This window comes from Canis lupus, chromosome 6 (assembly GCF_003254725.2).
Source record: "Canis lupus dingo isolate Sandy chromosome 6, ASM325472v2, whole genome shotgun sequence".
Lineage (NCBI taxonomy): Eukaryota > Metazoa > Chordata > Mammalia > Carnivora > Canidae > Canis > Canis lupus.
The window spans coordinates 39,478,416-39,492,522 of NC_064248.1; the positions used below are offsets into that span (position 1 = coordinate 39,478,416).

General features: G+C 68.2%; 1 protein-coding gene across 1 annotated transcript; it reads left to right on the plus strand.

The window, feature by feature from the left end:
- Positions 1 to 8,593: 8,593 nt before the first annotated feature.
- On the plus strand, positions 8,594 to 10,351 carry LOC112640593 (uncharacterized). The gene is made up of 2 exons (XM_025417087.3): positions 8,594 to 9,324; positions 9,761 to 10,351. The coding sequence occupies exons 1-2, from the start codon at positions 8,749 to 8,751 to the stop codon at positions 10,196 to 10,198; spliced, it is 1,014 nt and encodes a 337-aa protein (XP_025272872.3). The 5' UTR covers positions 8,594 to 8,748; the 3' UTR covers positions 10,199 to 10,351.
- Positions 10,352 to 14,107: the final 3,756 nt, after the last annotated feature.

The following is a 14,107-nucleotide window of genomic DNA, read 5'->3' on the forward strand; positions in this document are numbered from 1 at the left end:
TGCACTGCCCGCCCCCCCCCCCCTGCGCTCTGTAGCCCTGTGGGCCGTGCACCTGAGCTCAGCCATGGGGTGGGTGGGGGCGGGACGCGGGGCTGCAGAGTGGGGGGGCCCTGCCCGGAGGCCAGCGTCTGATTCCCGCTCCCCTTCCGCATGCGCCCCAGGGCACATGTTCTATCTTTACGGATCAGGGGCCATTTGCACCACCCTCAGCTGTGGCAGAGGTAGGGAGCCCGCCCGCCCCTGCACCCTCAGGAGGGGCCTGGGGCAGTGGGTGAGGTGCCCGCACACCCCAGCCACCACCCGGCAGGCAGAGCCGGGACCCCAACGGTGTTTCCATGATTTACTGTGAGGCGGGCCCGCTTGCTTACCGTTCCCTTAGGTCCACCTAATGCCGGCTTCCCTGCCCTGCTGCTCGGCGGTTCGGGGATGGGGGGGCTGCCACACCAGGCCCACCAGCCCGCCCAGCGGGGGGATGCCTGCCGCCCTGGCAGGAATTTCCCGTGGTCGCTGACTCGGCCTCGGAGGGCTAACCCTGGCGAGCGGGCGGCCCTTGAAGGAGATGCTGCGGGACGCGGGACCTGGCCCCGAGGAGAGCTGGGCCCTGGAAGCCGCGGCCCATGCATGGGCAGCAGGGGGACTCCAGCCTAAAGTGGGGGCTTCCAGAACCCTCCTGCGTCCTCAGTGGGCAAGCACTAGTCCTGGCTAAGTCCCGGGTGGAGTCTATGGGCTCCCGTCCCCCCCACGCGCTGCCCCCACCTGGGGACGGCCCCGTGGGACCAGCCAGGGGCACGGAGTTGGGAGGTGGGATGGAGGCTGGCCAGGGGAGGCCTCATAGCAGCTGTGGTGGGGAGAGGGGGGTGTCAGACTAGCGCCCCCGGGGTTCCCGGCTGCTGGATGGACCCTGCGTTCAGTCAGCGCACCAGCCCCTCCGGGACCGTCCCTCAAAAGCCGTACTGTGGCCGCCGTGCAGCATGTAGGGGCAGCCCTGCTTCCCCAGCCTCAGGAAGGGAGCCCACGGGAACCACAGCCAGGGCTAGGGTGCAGGACGCGCATTGTCTTGAAAATGCAGGCGGCCCGGAGCCAAGGCCCCAGAGAGTGACCACTGGGCCACTCGGGCAGATTGGTGCCCAGGGAGCAGGGCCTGTCGGCAGAGCGCAGCCCAGGCCCACGGAGGGGGGGGACAGAAACTCCCCCAGCCCCGGGGAAGACCCGCCTTAGCTTAGAGGCAGAGTCAGCTGCAGGTGCGCAGATCCTGCGCCAGGCTGGACCCAGGGAACCGAGGACGTGGGGCATGGGCCACACGCTGCGTCCAACTAGGGGCGTGAGCAAGGTGCTCCGGACGTGGGGGTCCTGGGGCACCTCATGAAGTAATGCGGGGGCTCCCTGGCTCCCAGCGCGGTCCACGGCCTGGGCACCCGCACACCTGGGCTCGTAGGCGGGCGCCACGTCCCCACTGAGTCAGGGGCTGGCGCCGGGAGCTCAGCCCCTCAGGGTCCCTCTTTGGTCCTGGGTGTCCCCGGGCAAGGCCTCCCTGCTGTGCAAGCCTACCAGGACAGGGCCCTGGACACACGTAGGCCCGTGGGCAGCCGAGGGGCGGGGGAGCATGTCCTCTCCGGGAGCCTCTCCTAGCTCCGGCCCCCTCCCCCGGCCGAGAGCAGCTGTAGGACGTGCTGATTCCGATCAGCAGATGCCCATGCTTTAATTTTCCTGGATTTATGGCCTCTTCTGTGGTTTCATTACTGAGATAAGGAGGGAGCCCGTCACTGTCAGGCGGCGCTGGGGATGTGCAGCCGATAAACACCGATGTGGCTTGGTCCCGCGGGGGGCAGAAGAGCAGGGAAGCCCCCCACCTCACTCAAGGCGCCTATGAAAGCCCCACAGTGAGCCTCCCGCTCGATGGGAGAGACTGAAGCTTGGCCCCTAAGATCAGAAACAAAGCAAGGGGACGCCTGGGGGTTCAGCGGTTGAACATCTGCCTTGGGCTCAGGTCGTGACCCTGGGGTCCTGGAATCGAGTCCTGCGTCAGGCTCCTCGCTCAGTGGGGTGTCTGCTTGGGATTCTCTCTCCACCCCCCCAAATAAATAAAGTCTTAAGACATGTAAAAATTCAGGAGCACCCGAGGAGCCCAGTCACTTGAGCACCTGCCTCTGGCTCAGGTCGGGGTCCTGGGGTCGAGCCCCGCATCAGGCTCCTTGCCCCATGGGGAGTCTGCTTCTCCCTCTCCCTCTGCCCCTCCCCCTGCTTGCTTGTGCACGTGTGCTCTCTCTCTCTCTCTGTCTCTTTCTGTGTCTCTCAAATAAATAGAAAAGTCCTTTAAAAATATAAGACCACTTCTAAAAAAAAATAAAATATGTAAAAATCCATTTAACGAGAGACGTGCAAGGCCTCAGGAATGAACCAAATCGCTGAAGCCCTGAGGGGAGTCAGAGCTCTGGGACCGAGTGCGCGGTGTCCGTTGGGTCGGCAGGTACGGCAGTGAGGCCACCGCGGCCCCCCAGGTTGCTCCGTGACCTCGTGAAATACCCCCCAGGGGCTGCTCATAGGATGGAAGCAGCCAAACGAAAGGGACACACAGACGTGCTGCGAGCCTGAAGCAGCCAGCGTCGCCTCGAGGGGGAGGCGGGGCCAGCACAGCTGCTCCACAGGCCCAGTGCCAAGGGGTCAGCGCCACGGGGTCAGGCCCAGGGCCATCAGAGGGCCCTGCCCTGAAGGCTCAGCTGGGAAACTCTGGGAGGAAGGGGCGTGTCCTCAGCAAATGGAGTGGGAGGCGTGGCCCAGGCGGGTGGGCAGTGACCTTGCACCCCTACCTCACACTGCATGCAAGGTCATCTGCAGAGAATCCGGGAGCTGGGGGGGTTATGAGAGGAGCCCCCCCCCCCAAGACTTCGATGTGGACGGACATTTCCCAGGGAAAACGCAGAAAGCGGAAAGGAAACAGGTCCTCTGCCTTAATCAAAGTAGAACCTTCTGCACCGAGAGTAAGTGGTGGGCCGGTCTGGGGGCGGAGGTGGGGGTGGGGGCTGGTCTGGGGAGGACGGTCTGGGTGCCTGGAGGGGGCGGGGCCGTTGTGGGCGCAGAGGGGCCTTGGGTCCCGGAAGGTGAGGAGCAACCCCATTTCAGAAATATCCAAACATTGGAAGCAATGTGTCCGCCGAGATGTGCAGCTGGCAAGCCCAGGAGCCTTGTCGGGGAGCCCCCCTCCCTGCGCCCCCTCCCGCCTGGACCCTGGTGGCTGGAGAGCAGCGGCCACGGGAGGTGGTGGTGGGGGGGAAGAATTAGGCCCTACACCTTGGGGGACCGAGACCTGTCTTTCTTGCTGGGGGGTCCCTCCCGGGTGGATGGAGGGACGACAGAAGCGTGTGTCTGTCAGAATGAAGGTCGGGGCCACGTCCCTGGGGAGAGTGCTCCCAGGTGCAGGCTGCTACAAGAGTCCTGGGTCCTGGGTACTTGTCACGGCCTACGACGCCTGACCACGGGGGGCAGAGTGGGCGGGCGGGGTCCCCAGGGAGGCCCACCCCATGGCCAGGGCTCCTCTGCCTCTCAGGGTCGGGGAAGGTGGAAGTGTGGTGCCTCCAGGAAGACCCGGCCCCACCCCACCCCGCGGCCCCTCTGCCCCCCTGGCCCAGCAGAGCCCTGCGTGTCCTCCCAGCACGCTGACTGGCCTCCAGCAGCCACACGCTCCGGCCACCTAAAGTCAGATGAGCAGCACCCCCAGGGGCTGCGGGGACCTGGGGGGACCTGGGGGGATCTGGGGGCAGGGAGCACTGGCGGGGGCTGAGCCCTGCGTGTGGAGGGAGCTGGGACAGCAGGCCCACGTCTCTGCTCCCGCCAGTCCCCAGGGCCGCAGGACCAGGGCAAGGCGCTGACCGCTGGGAGCCCTGGTTGCCCCTCTGCACGAGGGGGTGCCAGCCCCTCCGTCCCTGCCAACCCCGCGGCGCTACTCTCCAGCCCGCCCCCTGGGCGGTGACCCGAAGCAGCAGCATTAGGTCTGCAGCGACCCCCTGGGGCCACCAGCCCTTCAGGACCCAGGAGCTGCGACCAACAGCAATACTCCTCCCGGATGTGGAGGCTGAAGTGCGGAGGGGCCAGCAGGGCGGCGACTCCCTGCCGCCCCCGGGGGCAGCCGCCTCCTGCTCCTGCTGTCTCCGTGGCCGCAGCACCGCACACGCCCTCCACCCGGCGTGTCCCCTTCTCTCCCAAGGACCCTGTGGTCGGGTCTCGGGACCATCTGATTAGTCCAGGATGATCGCATCGCACGGTCGTCCACTCGTTACGTCTGCAGCCCTGTTCCCCAACAAGGACCTGGTTGGGGGTCATGGACATTAGCACGAGGACATGTTTTTTGGGGGGCTTCTGTTTGAGCCATCTCAGCCCCAGGACTCCTCCCGGGGTCCCAGCCGCCCGGCCCCTGCCCGTCCAGCCCCCCCGCCCCTGCACCCAGACCCCAGCCTGGGGACCCCATGGAGGAGCCGGGCGGGCGGCCTGGGCGAGGGCCAGGCAGCTGGGGGGCCCCGGCGGACGCCACCTGCTGCCGGGCGGATCTTCTCAGCAGCCTCCTTGCGGCTTATGGGGCGGCCACCCGGCCAGGGACCCCCCCGCATTGCCGGGGCTGGTGCCTCCTCGCTCGCTTACTTCTCCTCAGTGGGACCGTAGACGCTTTATGTTTGATGCACTCATCGGGTGAGAAACAAATGTGCCCTGGGTCCCCAGGGTCCCCATCTCCGGGGGCGTCCAGATGCCGCCGAGGGGCCCAGACCAGGGCGGGGGGGGGACACTTGGGGTGCACGCGGGACGACCCAGGGCAGTGGCCCCTGAAAATCCCAACCAGTGACTTCCAGAAATGCCGGTGACCAGACATAAGGGCCAGCCCACAGCGAACCCGGGGAGCGGACCCCCTTTCCCCACTCACACGAGAGGCGAGTAGGCGGCCCCCAAACCCAGGATATTTCTGATTGCGGCCTCGCGAGGAGCCTGGGAGGACAGCGCGTGTTTGCAACGGGCGGCAGTGGCTGCGCAGTTGGCAAAGCGCGGGGAGCCCCACGCTCAGGAGCGAAGCAAATCCCAAACACACGTTTTTGTAAATCCCCCTGGGCTCGGCCTGGGGACCCCAAGCAACGAGAGGTTGCGGGGTGACAGGTAGAGAATCTGAGGGTTCTGAGGGCTGGCAGGTGCCGGGGCACAGACTCAGCCCCGGGTGGGCGGGCGCCGGGGAGATAGGAAGCTGCCCAGAGGAGCTCCCGCGGGGGGTGGGGGGACACGGGGACGGGACAAAAGAATAAAAGTGTCGTTATTCAGGGCACAGAGGAAGATCTGAGGAGTCGGGAGCTCTGATCCGCGGGTGGAGGACTCAGGGGGCCACGAGGGAAACCCGCCGAGATGAACTGCAGGACCCCAACGCCATTTCCATTGGGAGCCCCGCGGACCAGCGGGTCTTGACCAGTGGACCCCCAGCCTGGGTGCCCGGATGGGGGCCGGGAGTGGCCACACCCTGTGCAGAGGGGGCGACGGAGGACCCCTCACCTGGATGTGGGGCCTCCCCGCCACCTGCCGTCCTTGGGGCACCTGTGGTGGGCAAGCGGGAGCGGGCGCCGTGCCCCCGGGGGTCTGGCTGGAGCCGCCTCGTGCAGCCCCGTGGACCAGGGTGACATGGGCTGGGGGTCAGGTCAGGCCCGGCCCCGGCGGGAAATGAACCGGTGTGGACTCTGTCAAGGGCAAGCGTGTCGTCTGTGCTGATTGACCGGCGGCACCCCTGGGGGGTCCAGCTCGGCGGCCTCGGGTGGGCCCTGGTGCGGGAGCAGGGGCGCCCCGGGACCCGTCCGGCCATGAGGGAGGTACTGCAGGGTGTGTCATGTGTTTTATCGCTCTTTGCAAACTGTGTGCTGTGTGTGTTTGTCTCCATTACATTGACGGTGAAGTGGCTGCGCGTCCGTACCCGCGGACCGTTGTGAGTTGCGGGGTGACCCTCGCACGGAGGGGGAAACGGGGACTTGCAGGGGATGCACGGAGCAGGCCGCGGACACACAGCACCGACCGCCCGGCGCTCACGGGGCTCCCAGCTCCCAGGAGGCCTCGGTGGCCGCGGCCACTCTCCGTGCCTCTCCGAGGGATGTCTGGAACGTCGCGTGATTTGAAAGTGGCGTCAGACCGAGGCGCCCCCTCCCCCGTGTGGCAGGACCTGCCCTCCCCCCCTCCGTGGGAAGGCCCCAGGGCTGTGCCCAGATGTGTGCGCTGTGTCCCCGGCCCGCAGTCCCTGCCAGCCTCCCACAGGGCCCTGAGCGCGGTGGCGGGGGGGGGGGGCAAGTCAGCACCCAGGGCAAGAGCAGCCCCCCCACCCCCTCCCCCATGCTCCAGCCCTGCTGCTAAGCCACAGCCCAGAATCGATCCCATTGTAATTGGGACTTGGAAGAGGTTTAATATTTAACTGGATTAAATATTTAAACAGGAGGAGATGACAGGTGCACGGCAGCCCCCGGGAGAGGACGGCAGCCCCCGGGAGAGGACGGCAGCTTCTACAGTTGGGGGGCAGCCCCCGCCCCGGGGAGGGCGCGCCTCCGATACCTGCCTTCCGGAGATCAGGGCAGGCCAGGGGTTTCCTGCTCTCCACCGGCTGGGCGGACCGAGGGCCTCTCCGGTGCCCTATTTATTGAGTGCCAACTGTATGCCCTGCAGGGCCGGGGGGATGAGCCTGCCCTGCAAACACCCCCGGGAGGCCTGGAGGGGCTGCCTCCTTCGGGAAGCCTGCCTGGACTGGGCCAGCTCCCCATTACTCATGCCATCCCCCCCAGCACGTCCCCTGCACCAGCGTCATTTGTAAGGATGTCTGTTAGGCCCAGTTTGGCTCCAGAGGACGGGACGCCGTAGGGACAACTGCACGGCTGTCTTCATGGGGCGTGCAGTCAGCTGGACACCTGACCTTGACCCTGGGGCTCCCCACGCAGCACAGGTGGCCTGGCTGGGGGCGCGAGGCTGCGGGGGAGGCCCTGCTCCCCACTCTCCGGGGGCAGTCAGGGCACCGTGCCCTGGGAGGGCACAGGTCCGTGTCACCCCAGTCAGGAAGGCTGCCTGGGGGTCGCTCCCCATCCAGCTCCCCGTGGGGCTGTCCCTTGTCCTGAGGCCCCATCCCCTCGTCTGTGCCCCACAGTCATGGGGCTGCCTCCCCGCTGGTGTGAGTCTAAATCCCCTCCTCCTATGAGGACACCGGCCGGGCCGTGGGTGACAGCCGACCCCAACGACCTCATCCTAACCCCACTGTCTACAAAGACCCTGCTTCCAAGTAAGGTCCCCCTCGCAGGCACCGGGGAGTGAAGACGAGGACTATGTTGGGGGGACACATCCACATCCACCCCATTGCCAGGGGTCACCTCCGCGAGGATGAGGGGCTCAGACAGGTGGGCAGCAGGCAGCCCCAGCCCCTCAAGAGCCCCCGCTCGCCAGTCCCTGACTCCAAGCTGACAGACGACACTGAGGTGGGGGGCAGGTGGGACATGGGAACGCGCTGGGCAGCAGAGGCCCCCCAGGTGGTCAGAGACGGTGGCCTGGGCCCCACCTGTCCTCAGGAGCCAAGAACAGGGACATCCTTGCTGACTCTCATTGTTCTTCCTTCCACACTTTGGAACATTTGCCCCGCTCCTGCCCCCCGAAAGCACCGGCGAAGCGGGTGGGGCTGTTCTAGAATGCCCAGGTGCTGACACCTCCCCGACTCCCGCGCGGGGAGGGCGTCCTGGGCTGGGCTCTGGGAGGGACAGGACGGCCAGGCAGGGTGCAGCCCCCGGCCACCTGGCCACCCACAGGGCTCACGGGGCCTCCGGCGGGGTCGGGAAAGCCAGCGCAGGGCCCGGGGGCCTCAGGCTGTGTCCTGGCGGGCGGTGGGGCGCAGGGAGGCCAGGCCAGGCCGTTTCCCACCCAGCACCCCCCCCGGGGCCTCGCTGCACCGCATCTGTGCAATGTCAGCTCCGTGCGGGAGGAAGTGAGCAGGGCGGCCGGGCCCTCGTGATGTCTTGCAGACCCCAGGAACCCAGAGAGACAGAGCCCAGGGTGACGACGGTGTTCCAGGTGGCCCCGGGCTTCCTGACGGAGCCTCGTCCTCGTGGGGGCGCTCCGGAGCAGGCATGCGCTCCCACCCGAGCCTCAGTTTCCCAGACTGTGATGCCAGCCAGGGGCACCGATGCCCGACTCTGGACTTCCTGCTGCAGGTGTGGCCCCGGGGGGAGCAGAGGAGGCGAGCGCTGGCCGCGGGAGTCTCCACGGCCCCCGCCCCCCGCCCTGGATGCCCGGGAAACCGTGACCCCGATTGCCCGAAGCTGCTGGTGCCAGAGCAGGGCAGCAGTTTGCTCCCTTCTGCCCCGGGCGTCCGGCCACCCCGGGGTGCAAGCCGTTCCCGGAGCCTCGATCCTCATTCTGGGCTCTGACCAGCTCTGCGGGCCGCTGGCCCTGGGGTCGTGGGGGGCTCCGCGGAGGTGCAGGGTGGCAGGAGGCTGCTTGCCCCCCAGGCTGGGCATGCGGTGGATGGAGGCCAGGACAGGGCTGCCCCCCGCCCCACCCCCCACCCCACCCCCGCCGTGAGCCCTGCCCCACCTGTCCTGGGGTGAGCACTGCTGCCACAACCTGGCCAGGCCTACGGATGGGTCCTCTCCCAGCAGGAGCCCACCAGCCAGTCACCAGGAAGGGGCAAGTCCAAGGCAGCCTTGGGGTTCCACAGGTAGCCAGGGACCCTCCGAGGGAAGCTGAGGCACAGTGCATAGAGCCAACATGGTGGGCAGCGCGGGGGGGATTGTGGCCCACACGGCAAGCAGGTGTTCGTGGGGCGGAATCCCGACCCTCTCCCCCCAGAGGACGTGGCCCGGCTCCCTGTTCTGGTCTGCTGGGCTCGAGGGGGCCCCCAGCCACTGCTGCACAGGTGACCAGATGGATGGACAGATCCTGGCTCACCTGGGAAACCCTAGAACCGGTGCACTCACATATAAGGTCCCGTGGGACCCTCTGGCTGGGTTAAAGCCCAAACCTGGGGGCTTCCCCGGGGACCCTGGTGGGCCTAGTGTACCCTCAGGGGGCAGCTGCCTGCAGGGCCACGGGGGTCCCATGGGAGAGGCACGTGGGGGTGTTGTATGGGGGCCCCTGCTCTTCTGGGGGGGCTGGCCCCCTTCTTCTCCCTGGTGGACGGACGGAGGACACCAGGACAGCGTCCGGAGCAAGCTGCTGGCTAGGCATCTGTCACCAGGGCGCAAGCTCCAGCTCACCTACGTCAGAGTGTCCGCCCGGTCCCTGACCACCCAGCCCTGGCCTGGCTCTTCCCTGGGGCCAGTGGACCACTGGCCGCACCCCGCCGTGAGCCATCAGCCCTCAGGGCACCGGGTGGGGGTGGTCCCTGGGGTCGTCGCCCGCTGGGGAGGGGCTGGGGCTGGGTCTAGAGCACAGGGCTCGGGATGGGCCCGTCCTGGCCGGGCCCAGGCAAGGGCTGCAGGTCCCCAGGGAGCAGTCCCTCGAAGCAGGGCTCAAATCAATCCAAACCGTGGCTCTGGTCGCCGTCCAGGCACTCAGCCCGCGTTCCAGGGAGCTGGATCAATGCTGAGGTCCCTGGAGCCGGGGAAGAGCGTGGCCAGGAGTGGCGGGTGGGGGGGGGGCTCCCCTTGCCCTCACCACTGTCTGCCGCCCCACGGGGATGTTGCAGGTGCTCACGGCTAGAGAGGGGCCCAGCCGGGGCAGAGGTGTGTGGGGCTCAGGGCCCGTCTGGACCAGTTGACCCCCGTCCCCTCCTCCACAGGACGCCTGTCTTGAGCCCCTCTGCCCCCCAGCCCTCTCGCCCTCTCTGGGACCCCAGCCTGTCTCCCCGCTCATGCTGGGGGAGTCCCCTCCATGCCCCAGGGGCCTGGATCCCCGCAGAAGCACAGGCCTGGGCGCGACAGGGAACTCACCAGAGGTGCTGAACAGGTGGTGCGCTCACCAGCTCAGGAACATGCAGTTGGCCCCGGGGGGCCCCGGCACGAGGGGGTGGTGGGGACGGCGGGCCCAGACACCAGCCCCTCGCTGGCCGGCCTTCTGCCTCTGGACGGTCCCACCTGGCCACCTGGATGTGGACGTGGACAGAGAGGCCCGGGGGGGACGCGGAGCTCCAGACTCTGCCCGGGACCCAAGGGGCAGCCTGCCAGCAGGGAAGCAGGACCCCTGCCAGCTCTCGTTCATGGGGACCATCGGGCATTGATAGCCCCCCGAAGGTCAGAGGGCTACCATGAAGCTCAGGGTGGGCGCCCTCTGGCTCGGTCCTCACCCACCTCCTCCCCCAGATGGGTCCTGGGCGTCTGTGAGTCATGGCACATGTGGCCCAATCCCAAAATAAAATATTTGGATTCGAGGACTGATGGCCTTGAAATGCAAATATTGCTTCTCTGTTTCCAACGGTCGCATTCGGGCCTCCTGGAGCCCGGACAGCTCCTGGCTGAGATGCCCAGTGCCCATAGCCCCTGAGGGGAGCCAGGCGGGGCGGCTCTTTGCACCCCTGGGTTCATCCAGGGAGTGGGTGCGGGAGACGGAGGTTGATCGGGAGGCACCCCGAAGTCCGTACCCTAGGCTCTCGGGGGGTGCCCACCATGGCCGGGTCCCCGGGCATACTGGCCCACCTCTGCGAGGCCTGTTGGCCGGGCGGTCCTGCACCCCGAGGCCCCTCCCCACGGCTGTACAGGGGTGCTGGACGCGGTGGGCAGGCTGCGGGGACCCCAGGGCCTGGATGTGAGGGAGAGGCGGGAGGCAGGGACCCGAGGGCCCAGCAGCCCTCTTGAGGCTGCCAGGTGGCCTCCCGTTGCCGATTCTCTAAGGCCTTCCTGGGGAGCTGTGTGTTCTGCGGCCCGGTCCCCCGACCCTGGGGAGCAGGGGCTCAGTTGGTGAGGGCAGCCATTGTCACAGGAGGGCCGCCCGGAGCTGGGGTGCAGCTGGGATAGCCCTGGGCCGTGGGCTGCAGGGCCCTGAGGACACCCGGGCATGTGTCCCTGACACGGAGGGTGGGGGGTGCTCTCCAGGCTCACCTTCTCTGGAGGCGAGGGCGGGTGGGGCGCTCGGGCTGGGGGGCACGCAGGGCTCTGTGGCCAGCCTGCTTCCAGACAGGACCCCTGCGAAGAGCCCCCAGGCCCCACCAGAGTAGGGGTGGCAGGGAGGGAGGGCCAGACCCCAGGCTGGAGGGGGCCGGAGGGGGCTGGAGGGGGCGAGGCGCCCGGGCTGGGGGCACAGTGCAGGGGTGAACCAGGGCATGGGCAGCCCCCGTGGGCAGGCTGAGCTCTGCTGGGACAGGGAGGGGGCTCCGGAGCTGCGACTGCAGGGCCACCCTCGGCTCCGACGGCTCCGACGGCTCCAACGAAGTCTCTAGCGGGGACACGCACCCACCAGGTGAGCCCCAGGTCCCACGTCACGCGTGGGGGGCACGCCACCCTCTGGCCTACACTTGGGTTTCCGCCTCTCAGGGAGCAGATGCAGCCCCGGATCTGGGCCAGGCCGCTTGTGACCTCGGCCGCTCCGCCGTGGATTCGGCCTGAGGACGTTGGCGCCTGAGCCCCAGGGCCGAGGGTCTGGGGGCGCATTCCCTTCCTCCTTCTGGCCCGGGCATGGAGGGTGAGCGGGCTGAGGCCTCCAGCGGCCCCCCACCCGGCCGGGGCATCGGACACGCGGCGGGTCCTCGGCCGGGCGGGGCCCCAGGTGTGGAGGGAGGTGGCCGGCCCGTGTGCGCGGGGCTCGGACACAGGGGCGGGGTTGTCAGGCAACCGCCAGTGGGGCTGCGTCGGGGCTCATGGGGCGAGGAGCTCAGCCTCCCTGCTCACCCCTGGCCACTTGCTAAGGTGTGGTCACCGGACGGAGCCGGGACGGTGTCCCTCGGGCTGGGGTGGCCGGGGCCCTGGGGGGGAGGATACTGGTCCTGTGCCCCGAGTCCCGCCCTTGGACGCGGGCTGGTGAAGCTCGGGGCCCTGCCCAGCACCCCACCAGGCGAGCCGGATGCCTGCTCCTGCGCACTCAGGACCTGCCGGGTGCCCAGCCCTCGGCCTGAGTCTTGTAGGTCAGGGCCTCCCACACCAGGCCTGGGCTGCAGCCGGGGGTCCCTGCATCTCGGGACCCTCAGGTCTTGGCACTGGGGGGGCCCCCCAGTAGGGGTCAGGGCACTAGCTCACTCCGGGGTCCTGGAAGCACCGCCCCGGCCACATAAGGAGCGTGGCGCCCAGACATCCGGGCCCTGACCCCCCTCGAGGCCGCACCGAGCCCCCCCTTGTAGAGCCGGGGGTTCTCAACACCCCCAAGCTTGGGGTCGGAGCTCCGCAGGAGCAGATGGCCCTGGCGCTCCCCCAGATGGGAGGCGGAGCAGCCCAGGTGCACCCGAAGCTGAGGGGCTTCCCCTGCATGGAGCTCAAGGTGCTGGTGGAGGAGGACGAGCTCCTGTCTGGTCCAAGTGCGCGGCTGACGGGACCCTTCCCACCTGGGGGTGTCTGTACGCGGGAGGCCCCCCCAGCCCGGATGCCCCCCCCCAGCCGCCCAAGCCGCCTGCCAGGAGCACTGTGCACTGACGGAGAGCCCTCCCCGCTGCCTCGGTGGGGAGGTTCCGGCCTCAGCACCAGCCTTCTGCGTTAACTGCGGGTTCCGTGGGGTTTACTCCCCCCGTGATGTTCCGTGGGCATGTCCCGGGACTTTCTATGGCCCCGGGGCACAGTCTGGGCGCCAGAGACCGTGCACGGGGGGGCCGGGCCTTGTCAGGGCCTGGAAAGAGCCGGTAAGGGCGCCCAGGGGCTGAGAGGTGGGGAGCCCAGGCTCCTTCAGATCCGCCTGCTGGATGCTCGGCCTTTTGACCCGCAGCACCCCGGTGTCCTCCCAGGGGCAGGCATGGGGGTCCGCAACCCCTTTCCCCTGGCCCTGGGGTCTCTGCTCACACTGGCCTCTCTGGAAGCCCCCGAAGAACCCCCCCTGCAGAGCCTCCTAGCACCCGACTGCGCCTGACGGCCGGGACGGGGCCGCTGCCACCGAGGGCAGAGGATTCAGGGTCTGGGCCTGTGGGCTGAGGACCGGCCCTGCTCGGCCCGGGAATTGTGGGCATCGTGCTGCTCACAAGCCTGTGCTTCTGGACCCGAATGGAGGGATCGAGGAGCATCTCACCCCGGCTCTGGGGGTAAGCCAGGCGGTGCCAACCTTGGGGCCACCACCCCCCCCAGCGGGAGCCGGCCTGCGGAAGCCCCGGGGCCCTGGCTGCACAGGTGCCTGCACGCTGCCCTCTATGCCTGGTACCGAGCCGGGGACCCCGGGACCCCTCCTCCCGGGCTCCCCACTTGCCGCAGGCCCCTTGTGGGGAGGGCAGCCTTTCATGGGGGCTCTGAGGCCTTCGGTGCCTCCAGGGGAATCGGAGCGGGTGTGCAGACAGCCGGGCGGGGGCCGCAGGCCGGTGACGTCCAGCTCCCCCATCCTTGCGGGGCTCTGTGGTGCAGCCGCGCCCCCCCCCGCCCCGCCCCCAACTCTGTGCTTCCAGAAATGGTTTCCTGGGCCACTGGGTCTCCAGAACCTTCCAGAGCTAAACCTGACTCTCCCTATTGATCTGAGGACAATTACCCGACGGCAAACCCCATTAAGCCCTCACGCACCATTAAAGAGTTTAAAAATAACAATCGATCATCCACGCCACTGGAGGGCCAAAGTTCAGGGCGGGCAGCCTATGCCTAGGCGCAGAAAGGCACCTGCCACCTTTGATGCGGGGCAGGGGTGCTGCAGACCGGGCCCCCCAAGGTCGGGGAGGGGCAGACCCCAAAGCTGTGCCCAGGCCCATCCTGGCCCCGCCGGGTGTCCAGCACGCCGGGAAGCAGGGCGGGCCCAGGGCTAAGCCCCTGCCTCTTGCTCGGAGGTGAGGGCCCGCGTGGCCTCCACCCCCTCACCCCCCAGTCCCCAGGCCTGGTGAGCAATTCTCCAGCAAGAGCCGGAGACCGGTCGTCATAGAAACAGACCGCATTCCCAGAGTAAACCAGGGCCATCTGTGTCCCTCTCTGACCGGGGCTGGGAGTGGGAGGCCAGACGCGTGGCCTCCCCGCCCCAGATCTGCTGGTGGGACACGTAGGGTGAGGCCCCCACTTGCACGGGCACTGGTGCCAGCATCCCC

Bases quoted from the DNA above. Each gene is read 5' to 3' on its own strand.
- LOC112640593 (XM_025417087.3), top strand. From the start codon at position 8,749: ATGGTGGGCAGCGCGGGGGGGATTGTGGCCCACACGGCAAGCAGGTGT. The intron at 9,325-9,760 runs GTGAGCCATCAG...CCTCCTCCACAG, and splicing joins ACCACTGGCCGCACCCCGCC to GACGCCTGTCTTGAGCCCCT.